Source organism: Heliangelus exortis, chromosome 5, assembly GCF_036169615.1.
Source record: "Heliangelus exortis chromosome 5, bHelExo1.hap1, whole genome shotgun sequence".
NCBI lineage: Eukaryota > Metazoa > Chordata > Aves > Apodiformes > Trochilidae > Heliangelus > Heliangelus exortis.
Window position 1 is genome coordinate 27094195 of NC_092426.1, and position 13486 is coordinate 27107680.

At 33.0% G+C, this 13486-nt stretch overlaps 1 protein-coding gene across 2 annotated transcripts in view; it reads right to left on the reverse strand.

Annotated features, from left to right (window-relative positions):
- Positions 1-296: 296 nt before the first annotated feature.
- The window catches only part of SCFD1 (sec1 family domain containing 1), a 45052-nt gene continuing 31862 nt past the window's right edge, over positions 297-13486 (reverse strand). Inside the window, exons 19-25 of one of the 2 annotated variants that reach the window (XR_011726344.1) lie at positions 12528-12603; positions 7675-10523; positions 5917-7291; positions 3283-3316; positions 1976-2041; positions 1430-1498; positions 297-525 (exon numbers count right to left, since the gene is read on the reverse strand). Coding sequence is in view for 1 of the 2 variants with exons in the window: in XM_071746200.1 (XP_071602301.1) it covers positions 502-525; positions 1430-1498; positions 1976-2041; positions 3283-3316; positions 5917-5969; positions 10470-10523; positions 12528-12603 (376 nt within the window). In the remaining variant the exon portion in view is untranslated. The remainder of the gene's footprint in view (positions 526-1429; positions 1499-1975; positions 2042-3282; positions 3317-5916; positions 7292-7674; positions 10524-12527; positions 12604-13486) is intronic. The other variant, XM_071746200.1, reaches the window with a different exon arrangement.

A 13486-nucleotide genomic window follows, 5' to 3' on the forward strand; every position in this document is an offset into this window, starting at 1 on the left:
GCTGCACAATCCAAGTACAATGACTTTGGTAAAAAGTAGCAGTTCTCTTGTACTAAGACTGTTTGTCTGTGGTCCTAACATGCAATTTTGTCCTTTTAAGTTTTTTTAAGTAAAAATAAGTCTGTCTTTTAAAAAGGACATAACTCCTAAAGACAGACTTGACTTTTTCCTGAAGATATTGCATTGTTTACAGTTACAGAAACTTACATATAAGCACTTGAAAATGCTTTTTCAGCCAGGCCTGTCACATACCATAACTAATACTGCATTTAAAAAGTAATAACGTGAAACTGATCTCCACAAAAAATAGAGCAGGTTTTAAGGTTTATTTCCGAAATGTTGATATACATTGTATTAATTACAGATTTTTTTAAAAGTTATCATAGTTAATGAAATGGGCTAAAGTATTAATATAATGACAAAATTATAGATATGAAGATCGTTGAACGTTGTAACAATTCTTTGTTGTCACATTGCCATCCGGGTAGTGGTGTGTCGGTCTTATTTCTGTCCGAGTTGGGACAACTAAACACAAAAAGACAAAAGACCATTAGGTTGCTAATCTTATACATTCATTAATATCCATTTCATAATGTAAACAGTTCTGTTCTATAAGCTTTGGTTGTTTCTTATAACATAAAGTATGCTGAATTAATTAAGCTCACTGAAGAGTTATAAGCTGGTAAGTGTAATTTGTCTCCTTCAACTGCAACAAGAATAAATTTAGTTCCTTAAACATTCCTTAAAAAGTTGTGTTAAATGAAATTTCTCATCTTAGTAGAAAGTAAGGGCATAGCTGATGTCAGCTCCTGAAGGGCTATTATGTGCTGATAATAATTATTATTATGTGCTGTGAATAATTATTATTTTGCATTTGTGCTGGCACAAGGAACAAAGTAATGTCAATGATAGCTGGCATGGTGGTGTTGGGTTGATGGCTGGATTTAATGTTAGAGGTCTTTCCTAACCTTAATGATTCTATGATTTTGTTCTATAATATTTTTAGCAACATTTAAAAAATGTTTTAATATAATTATGGACAACTTCAAGCTCCCACCAGGTCAATATTTATAAATAACAAAATTTAGGAAAAACGTTTCAAGATTGTGGTTGAATAGCAATTTCTATCTTTTAAAAGTCAGCAGAAGAGCCTGGAAAGCCATGCTATTTGTGGAAAGTACACCAAGAATTAAGTTTTTTCTTTTTTTTTTTTTTTTTTTTCATTAGGATTTCTGTTGAGGCAATTATTAAACTTGTTCACCTGTATTACCCATGAACTCACATTGACAATAAAGGCCTTCAAAAGTTAATTATAAAAATTATTCCAAAACTACATTTCAGTAGAGAGAAAACACAACAGTAACTTGTTGTAATCTTTCAATATTTTTTTTTTAAGTGATAGATATTACAGGTTATCACAAGTACCTACCTGTTTTATAAACTGCGTAGCATTAAAAAGTTCACTGCAGCCATATAGGACATGTTTGCCTTGTTTACCCTAAAAAGAGAAAAGACAGGAAGAAATCAGCAAAAGTGGTTTAAACTAGCTGTATATTAAAAATAAAATAATCTGATGTTTAAATACTATCATTCTGGCTGGGAAAAGAAGAGTTGTTACATCAGAGAAAAAAAACAGTAATTATATTTAAGTGGAAAAAATGAGGCATTTTACACCTCTAAAATCTATGTTCCATGTACTTCATTTCCATATAATGATGTTGCTAACACCTGCACTTTTTTGTGAAGATATTCTGAAGCAAAATGTTGATTTCTGTCAGATGCATAATAAACCTAGTTCACAGAGAATGAATGGTTGAGTAGTATTTGCTTGATAGCAAAAAGACTGCCAAAGTGCTATGTTAGCATTTTGAAAGTGAAAATTAGCTTATTTCCAGTGTTGGGCTAATAATCCCTTGGTTCCTCAAAGTTCAGTTCAGTGACTTACAGACAGAACAACTGACAGAAGTGCACATACCTTCACGTAGTCAATAAGATTTTGATATTCAATATAGTTTCCTCCTCCAACTACAAACACTATTGCCTGGAAAGCAACACACACATAATCAGAGTCTGCATTCAAAGTCTTAACATTTCAGTAGGAAAATGTATACCAGATTGTTAAACCTACAGCAAAAGTCATCCTAATAACCGTGCAGTCTAATAAGAACTAGACACAGAACCCCAGTAGCTTCCTGCCTGAAAGAAGATACAAGGAGAGTTTTAGTAGGATGCAGAAGCTGAGAGCTTTTGGCATGGCACTCACACCTACTATGAAATATTTGACGCACATGCAGTTTTACCATGTTACTTTTTTGTGGAGATGCCTCCAACCTTCAGAGTAACATTCAAAATATGTCCATGGATGCTTAAGTATTACTTAAGGACACAAATTAAATAATTCTGTTACAAAGTAATACACTTTTTTGTCCTGTCCTTCCCCTCCCTCCCCCTTATGACTGGTAATAATGTAGAGTATTACAGGTAAAGACCATCAGTATTTTCTGGGCTATGTTTTAAAGAGAACAACTAATGAATGGTAAAAGTAAAATTAATAATTGCATCATTTTTGTTAACATTCACTATCCAAATTTCTTCAACTACATCACACAAATTTCATACAGACTTCATGATACTACAGACATTTTTGTTACGACCATGTGCTAGCCAAATGTGTTATTTCTTATTTACTCAGGAGAATAATTAGGACCTTCCAAGAGAACTCTGAGACATTTGTATATTGCTGAGGTAAAGATTTTGCCTATTTTCTTACTTGGCAGTATGACTAAATAAGTAAGATTTTATTATTTACTTTGAAAAATACTGAAAGTTACTGGCATGTTTAAAAAATTACAGCCTTTATTGTTTTGCCTTATTCCTTCAATTGCTGAGACTGTTTAAAATATTGTCATATTAAATCAGTGGTCAATGCTGCTGTTTAAGACTGGACAAAGGATTACACTTAGAGAGTACACTGCAGATCTGGTATAAAAATGGAGCTTTAATCACTGTTGAACACTCAATTATGATATAAAAAAAATCCCTGTAATTACCTCCATAAACATTTTCTGCATTTTCTCTAATATTAGCTAATATTTACATAGTCCTTTGAAGATGAAAAGACCTCTTCAGAGTAACAGCTAATCAAAATTAAAATTGGATGTAATTGGTCTAAGTGTTTTTTGTAAACAAGACCTCTTGTTTTCTTACTAATGACTGGTATGTCAGGATATTTTTTTTTTCTTTAATGCATGAACAGTGAAAAATAATTTGTATGTAACTTACCTCCTGGAATGGATTTTTGTTTCTTGGAACTGAGCTATAAAAAGAAATACAAACAAAATACAACTTAAATTTTATTATATATTAGTATAAATAGGCAAAAATAAGTATTGTGTACATGTATGTATGGAATACTACATAACATTAGACAGAGATATAAAATAAAACAAATACCTTTCTGCATTAACTCTGCAAGTATTTTATTTAAATATTTGCTATGGAAAATAATTCATTCTACAGGGATGAATACGTGAGTAAATGGGAGTTTTACATCACCAGTTTTAAGGTTCCTATGTGAATCATGAGCTTTAAATACAACACTTCTCGTAGGGCTTAAAAGCTCCAACTATAATGCTGCAAGCTAGGACCAAATGCAACAAGTAAGAAATGTCATGAGCAGCAGCACAGTTCCTGGCACTTACAAATCCTGCCTACTGGAATCTTAACCAGGCAAGTCAGGCACTTTGCTGTGCCTGCATACATATTGATACTCCACCATTTAAAAAACTACAGTAGGGCAGCAGGTATGCTTTCTGCTCTCAGGTGTCCCAGAAGTAGCTTAAAATGATTTAAGGTAGAAGCAAGTTTTGGGTTGAGTTGTACAGACTCTTCCTCTCCATTTGAATACCCAGTCCTAGCCAGAGGGAGGTAGCAGGGACAGAGGGAGAAAACTCTTCCCCTGAATGCACTTCCATCTCCAGGAGGAAGGGCACAAGCAAAGAGAAAGCTCTGAGGGGTCAGCCTGCTCTCCTGCCCTTGGCTAACACACTACTGCTGCCTTCTTGACCAGGCCTGGCCTGCAGACCCAGGCAGTCAAATACATCACTAAAAGCATTGCATGTTCCCCTTCATTTCTCCCTTATTTAAGGAAGTTTTCTCTGAGTGCCCAACAATTGACTCAATGCAGATTCCAGTGTACTAGAAAAATAGGTTTTAAGAGAGAATGGCTATCTCTAAGATGGCGTTTTGATCTTTCATGAATACTACAGACTCCCCATAAATAGAACTGTTAGCCCAATTCTGTCACTGTTACATGTTTTGTGACATCCTTTTAGAGGGCAAGGGCTATTTATACTGACACAGGCTTTACACAGGATGTTATGATGTTTTGCTAAGACTGAATTACAGTAACGCAGTTCCCACTCTATTTAAAAAACAGCAGATAGAAATGCAAATATTAATACTTTTAAATATTGTTCTATTAACTATTCATTAATTATACTACTTGATATTGTTATATTAAGCTAGCAATATTTTGTCAAGCCAGCTAACCTATTTTTTACTGTCTACGTAAATATTTGAAGGGAGAATTAGACAAGCCTCCATATGTTTATAGCAGAGTTTTGCTGTCATGCTTGAATGTAGATTTAAGAAACATGAATTTATGTAAAAACCCCAAAAAACCTCAAATCAGAAATTAGAAGTTTTTCCTCTATGATGATTACACAGAATGGCACGTTTGTGAAGTACTCTAAATGTGTATCTTAACATTGTTTAAAGCAGCACAGGAAATATTTAAAGCACCACAGGAAATACATACGAGTGGATAAAAATGCACATTTACATGAGAAAAACCCCTTCACTTTAATAAAACAAATATTTGGAATTTTGTACAAAATTCTCCAAAAATGCTATAAAATATAGCAAAACAATGACAGTTACAATTAAAATTAAACATAAAATAATGACAATATTTTTCCTTGATGTTATAAGTAGATTTTTATCTATGAAATTCTGTAGTCTGTAGTAACACTTTTCAGTAAAGCAAATCTATTATCTGAAATTTGTTTCATATTATTAGTCAGAACTATACTTTCCATGATTCAAGAACAGAGGAAGTGGGAACAGATTTTAATGCAAATAACTAAAACAAAGTTTGGATCTCCTGTACCCATATTTGTCCTAAAATAAACCCCTGCAATTACATGAGCTGACTGTTTTCCCACAGATCAGATAAAAATTACTTTTAAGTCTCTTCTGTTTCTAGGATGTTAGAGGTAAGATTATCAGCCACAGTTATTGGTAAAAGATAGAAAGCAAAAGATATAAATCTATAATCTTCTGGTATAATTCATTTTACTCTCTTTTGTTGGCAAAATAAGTTTTATCCAGCTCTCCCCTGCATATGCACGTGGATATAAAATGTGCACCTGCCTATCAAGAGCAAATGCAGTATATTTTTCATTATATTTTTGCAAATGTATTAACAAATTACTATAAGAGAGTTGTATTGAAATTAAAATTTTAACTGTTTAAAGAAATTTTGGTGCACAATCTGATGACTTTTTAATTTAACAGTGAAAAACCACAACAAAGTTTCAAAGAAACCAAACACTAGAACTATAAAAAATTGTAACATTTATTATTGCTAAACATCAGTACCCATCCCTGTGACTGAACTGATGTACATCTTAGCAGCGTGTTCACTCACTGGGACAAAGATTTATTCTTTTTTTGCAGTGTTACAAAAATTTATCTGGTTGATTCAAGTTCCTATGTGAATTCCTTGCACACCAACTGTCTTGACTTAGAATTATTAAAATTAATTACTTGAAGTCAGCACATAAAATAAAACTGGATTTCTCTAGTTAGCCTTTTCACAGGGTAGAAAGTGAGAAGCAAAACTGATAAACTCACCTGTCACTGCCTCGTAACATCTTGGGGTCAAAATACCGATAGTCATCTGTCTCCTATTAAAAGATATATTTTTTATCTCAAAATATCAGAATTTTGGCTTATTGAGATCTGCTCCTATTTATTACATTGAACATCATTCAAACCAATGTAATTTCCCATTTAAGAATTAATTGTGGTGTCTGCTGATATTTGTAGCAACTGAACCAGCACAGAATAAACAACAGTGAGAGCTATGAAGGGTGCTATTGACCTTGTTGTTTCTGCTTCATCTAAAATTGACTATTACACAATTTCCTCCCCAAAAAGACACTGGTTGCATAATAAATCCCAACAGAAAGGCAGTATGCAGAAAGAAAAATAAAGGTGTTACCAGCTTAAGAGGAATGTCATATGGTTAGTTACAAATGCTAAAATTTTCCACGTTGCAGGGATCTGCTATTGATTTAATATTGTAAAATAAAACACTTCTATAGCAATGAATGCCAAATACAAGACAGATCAAAATTTGCTACTGTTATGTAACCTACCCTTTTCATTTCATGATTTATGACTATTATTAAATAAAATTTAAGCTCTTGAAGAAGAAATTAGTCCCACAAGAACTTGAAAAGTCTCATTGTCTAAACTATAAAAAAGCTTTTTCTTCACAGAAAAAAAATGAAGCACTTCCAATATTTTTACTGGCAAAAAGCAGGATTTTTGCCAATTATTAAGGATGGAAAACAAAACTTCTTACTAACTCGTCCTGACAACTACTTGGCTTTCTTCTCTTTCTATACTACACTGTCACCAAGGGACCATGAAGTTTAGTTTGTAGGATGCAGGACTACAGTTGATCTCATTTGGGTACTAACATGAAAGATCTCCGTGTTCTGATAGTTCTGTAGAGCAGAAATAATTCCTTCTGAGTAGTGGACAGATTATCTGGGGAATTTATTAGAGCTCACAAAGAGTAACTATCTCTAATACTACAACATATTTAGCATACCTGTGGTGGTTACACATGCAGAAAATCTATTTGATATTAAGGACTTCTATGTAATTACATAAACTAAGTCTCTTATCCTGAAGCTTGGCTTTTAAAAAGAATTAATTTAATTTCACACTGAACCTGTATAAAATGCTTTTATATCCTTCACTGGTAATTTCAGCTGCATTTGTAAAGACTGCCAGCATTCATCAGTTTGGTAGCCTCACACATAAAGTTGGTATAGTGACTCTGAAGTAAAGAGAGAGCTGGGAATAGATATCGGTGGACTAAATCTGAGAGGTATTTACTTCAGCTGAAGAGTTGCAGCTTCCCTGCTTGTTAGAATGATTTTCAGATTGATGTCAGAAATAAAATCAGAGGTTAAAAAAATACAGACATTTCCTCCTGAACATAATAATGGTGTAGTATTTTTGCTGCGGGCTTGTGTATTCAGACACACAAAAAAGCGGTCAAGTAATAGAAATGTGGTAAGCTAGGGGTTTTTTTTTGTTGTTGTTTAAATACACCATTCCTGCTGGAATCAGTTCTGAGGAAAGAAACTTGATTAGACATTATTTGGTTTAAAAAATAGCTAGTCTGCCAATGAAAACAACTGTATAGCACTTCCCTTACACACATCTGAATTTGTGACTTCCCTGAGTAATTCAAGAATATAATTCATAACTTTGAAATTATAAACTTAATTTTCAAGATTTCAAATGAAAATGGAATAAGACCCATGGAAATAACCCCAACTTAAACCTCTGTATTTGATTTTCTGCAGAAGCAAAATTAATAGTTTGTATTAAGGAAATCCTTAATTTTTAGAATTTTTCATTGTAATGCATGAAAAGTATATAGTATATTCTCAACCTGAAAGATACCATATTCACTGAAAGGGATGTTATTAACCAAAATACAGCTCCATTCATACATATCATAACTAAGATTTATCTGCCTCTTAAGTCAATACAAACATACATACTGTACATAACAGACTTTGGGTTTTTTTCATAAAAAATATTAAAGGAGTACTTATCAAAGATTATCCTTAAGCAAGAATCAAACAATTACGTGGAAGTTATTTCAAAAAAAGTCCATAATTCTACAGTTAAGTAGTAGTCAGTTTCATATTTATGTGTTAAAATTTGGGTATTTATGTGTACAGTCCTTGACTATATGATTTTTTTGTGTGTGTGTTTGGAAGATTTAAGATTTTAATTAATCGCTATTAAGCGATAGCACAACAATGCAAGTATTTGTGAATTTTATATTCCTTTGTGAAAACATAATCCCAAAAGCAACTGCTTAAAAACCTACTTTTACCAGTAGAAGTGTTACTAGTAAAAGCCCCAAAAAGTAACAGCTTACTTTAAGTTCATCAATGAATTGTTTCTGAAAAAAATATTTCAAGAAAAAGTATAACTATAGTTACACAATCTAGACAGATTTAAAAGGCTTAGTGTTGTTGCCCATAAGAACTATTCTGTCTGTTTCTGCTTCTGAAAAACTTGGAAAACACAGATGCAGACTCAGTTTTCCTTCCTGGTAGCTTCTCCCTGTGAGACAAAAGCAGCAGCAGGGACAAGTAACATGCAAAGTGATTTACAGACAGCCTGATGGAATCTTACGCAGTGCATCATTCTGAATAGGCTTATGATTTCAACTAACAATTATAAAGTAAATGTTGGTGGTACAAGCTGTACATTTCATATATTTATTGCTGTATTTTTTATTTAGAAAATAATTTATTTATATTCATTGTAATTGTCTGACTTCTCAATAATATGTTCTAGTTTTGCATGACAACTTTCATCTGTATGTATGTTTCATCCACTGATCCTGTGGTTAGTAAGACTCAATGAACTAGAAAGGAAATAATTTTTTTTTACAACACGGCCCCCATCCCTTTGTATTTTGTCTGCAGCACAGTAGTTTTCTATTCTGGGACCTCAAACATCACAAGGTGAACACAGGTCACAGTTGTATATTTCTACACATTGTCCTTTTCCAGATACAGTTTCACTCCTGTTAGTACAAGTGGAAACACATTTCACAATGACTTTCTGGATGGCTTCTGTTAATTGAAATTTACTCAAAAGTGCTGTCAATTTTCCTGCAGATTAGGAGGACCATTCTCTAGGGCTGGCCTGGTGTCCTATGACTTGAAAAGCAAGACTCCCTGTTTTGGGCTATGAATTCCAGTCTCTGGTATGGCAGTGAAATGTGTAGCTACCCTCTGACAGACTGGCTCAATCTCTGTTTTTTTAAGTGACAAGATCAATGTTTCTTCCAACCCATCAAAGTGATTGTGATGGTTTTCTGCTAAATGGAATGTGCCAATATCAAGTCATCAATAATACCTCACGTGACTTGCAAACTGCCAAATCAGTTCCTTGTAGACTGAGGAAATTAGTTCTGTTTCAAAACAACTGTTTCATTTTTTACCTATTGTAAGTTTTCTGTTGTTTTTCATTCCAGTTTTCTGTATTAAGAGTTTTGAGTGACCTCTACTGGTCGACTAGATAAAATTAGAATAAAATACAATTTTTACACGTCTTGCAAATAGTGGCAGTGCACTGCCAATGAAAACAGTGTTAATTTATTTGTTCCTTAAGAGAAAGCAAATTTTCTGCTAACAATCACGACATACATTATCTATGAAGTGCAGTTTAAGAAAAGACCGGATTATTTGTGTGGTTACAACTTTAATATTTTACCTTTATGTCCCTTTACATACAGTTTAATCCCCGAGGGTGAAAGTGTACTAAGAATGTTTTAAATCTACTAACCAGTGTGAGATACAACAAGTATCTCTCTCTGCTGTTGATGTCACTAGAACAGAAAAACTGATCTAATGTATTAAATGTATTAGATATATGATATATGATATATTAAAGCTTTCATTTCACTTCCATTTCAAATCACTTAACAGGTAATTTCTTGAGAACAATTTTGCACGGGATGGCTTTATATGAGAGAACTGAAGGAATGAAATATATAGCAAGAAAAAAAAAGACTACTTTGAATATACACTGTCTGAAAAGACTTATGGATATTTTTAGCTATGAATTCTAGCAAATGTCTTGACTGTCTAGCTAACATTTAAGTATTTCAAAAGTTTGACCTAAGTCTGAGTAAATTTTCAGAGAAATAAGGGAATAAGAGGACTTTGACACAAAACTAACTCTGCTTGCAAACTGAAAGATTGCATATGTAAGTGATTTTCTCTAAGTAAGTGAAGTTTTAAAGACAGAGGAAACAAAGTTTTCCAAACATACCTCTCCGTGACCACTTTTCTTAACTTTTATAAGTTTTGGAGCAACAGAAACTTGATTTATCATATAACTAATAAAAGCTCAGAATAGAAAAAAACCCTCAAAAAGCCTTAGTTCTAATGAGACATGATATATTGTCATTGTTTAAAAACTATGCAAATAAAATCTTAAGAAAGAGTCATGAGAACAGTTCTATTGTTGAGAAAAAGCATGATTAGATTTAACACCATTATCATGAAAAAATCTTCACAGGCTTGAGATTTCATTTGTTCCACCTATTTCATGTGAAGGCAGTTTATACTCACAGGGTTTGATTTCATTTCCATAAGGTTGTCCAAAATGCGTGTGACTGGCAGATTCTGTAAAACATAATGTGAAATTAATGATATGCTGAGTAAGAATTATTCAGACACACTGCTATTTATGGAATAGTTTACAGAGCATTTGAAATACTACTTTAAAATGTTTCCCTCCTATATTTTGTAAAGGTTGAGCATTTTATCATAACCTACATTACCTTTCTGTACAGAAAATGCAAACATGAGGAGCATCTAGCCAGAGGATAAACAGTATGAAAATAGGAACAGAGTTGCATTTAGGTATTACCCATGTATACAGACATGATGATCTGTGAGTTTGTATTTTAAAAATACAGTTTAAGAAAAGAATTTTAAAGCTGAAGATGATAACTAAAAGGTGTGATTCTAAAAAAAAACTAATGATGTCAAAGAAAAAGCAACCCTGACAACAAAAATTTGGATGAACTGGAAAGGGATAAACTGTGATAAGATGATTTTTCCTTATTTAAGATGGGAAATGTTATCTTGGGACAACAGATCTGAAGTATTAAACCATCAAATCACTATAGTTGTAATAAACTGAGGGAGAGTTTACATAGTAATGGAATTGAAAATGTGTCTTTTTGAGAAAGTATATAAAAAACACTGAGTATACACATAACACTGAAAAACACTTAGTAAAAAAACCCAACCCAAATGAGAAAAAAAGTTAAATTGACTGTCATCAAGCTTAAAAATATGAGGTAGAACAGTATTTTATGGGGCTACCCATAAAACACGTGGAGAATGAATTAAGAGCCAGAGGAAAAAAAACATCCTGAATATGTTGGCATTGTAGCTTTTTACTCACTCAGAACCCAAAACAAAGCAAGCAATTTTGGCAAGAGTTCTTAAAGCCACATATGTTAAAACAAATCACAAAATGCTTAATACAAGAATAGGAAGCCTCATTTAGAACATAGTCATTATCTATTGTTACAAGTAACAGTTTATCCGAAGTTCTCTCTATAAAATAAAACATAGAGGTAAGCTGAATATTTAAAACAGTTTCCTCAACTGTATTTCATGACATACCACTGATCTGTAAATGTGCAATACTCATTACCATATCTAATCATAGCAAAATTCCTATAGAATTAATTTCAGTGACTACACTAATACCACAGAGGTAATTTTTGTGATAGCTGATGATTTTCATGCACAAATTATGTGTATAACAGGATGACTAAATAAATACTGGCTATGATAAGATTAACTATGTCAGAAAGATGTACATGATAGGGAAAATTTAATCTTATTTAGTTCTGAAATGCTGTATTTCTAAATTAAATTCCTATTCTTCCAGGATGAATGATTTTTCTTAGAAATCCTGATATAAAAATATTAGAGAATTAAGATTTTGAACTCTAAATATTTATTGCCATCTGACAAAAGCACATATTGGAGAAAATGTGTCCTTCACAGGGAAGCAGGTTTCTGGGAACCACAATTCAAAATTACAGTTATACAATTATTGTCTTTCTTTTTTTGTTACTAGTTTCTTTTGGGGAGTGTACATTGAAACTTGCTGCAAGTTATGCTCAGAAATATTTTCTAAAATTATGTGCCTACTTCAAGGTGGCCATGTCATTATAAACGTACTTTGATTTTCAAACTGGCTTCAAGGTTATGATTTCTGCATGATACTCACATGGGAACTCTAGAAATGCTTGACTTGTAACTGGACAGTCACCCTGGAATAGATGCATTTAATACATGCTTTCTAAGTAAAGACACAGAGGGTTTTTTTTGTTTATGAAGGTCTAATCTATTTTGAGTATTCCACAGCTGCTCAATAATGCTGTGGAATTGCTGAAAAAAAAAGATAATGCTGAAATCAGTTCTAATTGGACATACTGGAATCTAATACCATACAGAGGTATTAAAAGAAAATTTGAACATTATTTGTTGTTTTTTACTGGACAACCACTTTCATTAATATGACAGAAGTACTAAAAGTTGTTTTTCTGAGTATTCACAATGCTCATGTGATAAGACTTTTTTTTGGCTGTTTTTTAAACTTACTTGTTGCTTCAATACCAAGTTCTTCACTCCCTCCATTACAAACTGTGATCCTGTATTCATAACACGTGAAAACAGACTGAAAAACAAAATAAAGATGACATGTAAGAACTTTTTAAATTTGCTTCCTTAAGATCTATGTTGATATCCAATTTCTAGTATAGTTGATGGCACTTTATCAAGTACCAAGACATTCAATTTGCCAGAAACATACTCTTCAAATCACATGTCAGCCAAGTGTTTGGAAATACACCTATTATGTAGCAGTAAAATCCTCACCTAGCATTAGGAGCCTTGAGTTCTAATCTTTAATCCATTGAACAGTTTACTTTACAACCTCAGCAGTGCAAGGATTTTAGTGCTCCTTACAAGTGGCAGTCCTAAGCAGCAGACTTAACAGAGGTGCTCAGTGTCTCCAAACAAATAAACTGTAATTTTTCCAAGTGAGACAGCACTGGAATTCTAACCATACTGCATCACAGTTTCCTTATGACAGAGCATTCCTGAAAGCAAAGTTGGAAATGAGGATTCATGGAAAAACTGCAGTCTCATCTTCCATCTTTTGCTTGGGATATATGTACCCTTAGCACAGTCACTGTATTTTTATGTCTTGAAATTAATAACTACAACTTTCAGGAAGCAGACAGACAGTCCAGGACATCCGAATGAAAACCCAATATTCTTGCATTCCTAACAGTGTCTAGGCCCTGAATATAAGGTGCTGTTCTTCCACTGCTGCCTAAATCAGACTCAACATTATGTCTGTTGTGGATTGAGTTCCTGGTGCCAGGTTAATGTGCCAATGCAGACATCAGCATATAAAGGTACTTGGTGTATTTAGACACAGATTCTTTTATTTTCCTTTGTGTAAGTCCTATGTGTTATTAAGGGGAGAAGAGTGCTTGTGATTGCCTGTAACAATTTTTTACAGACAGAAAAATGTCTTATTCTGGGCCTTATAT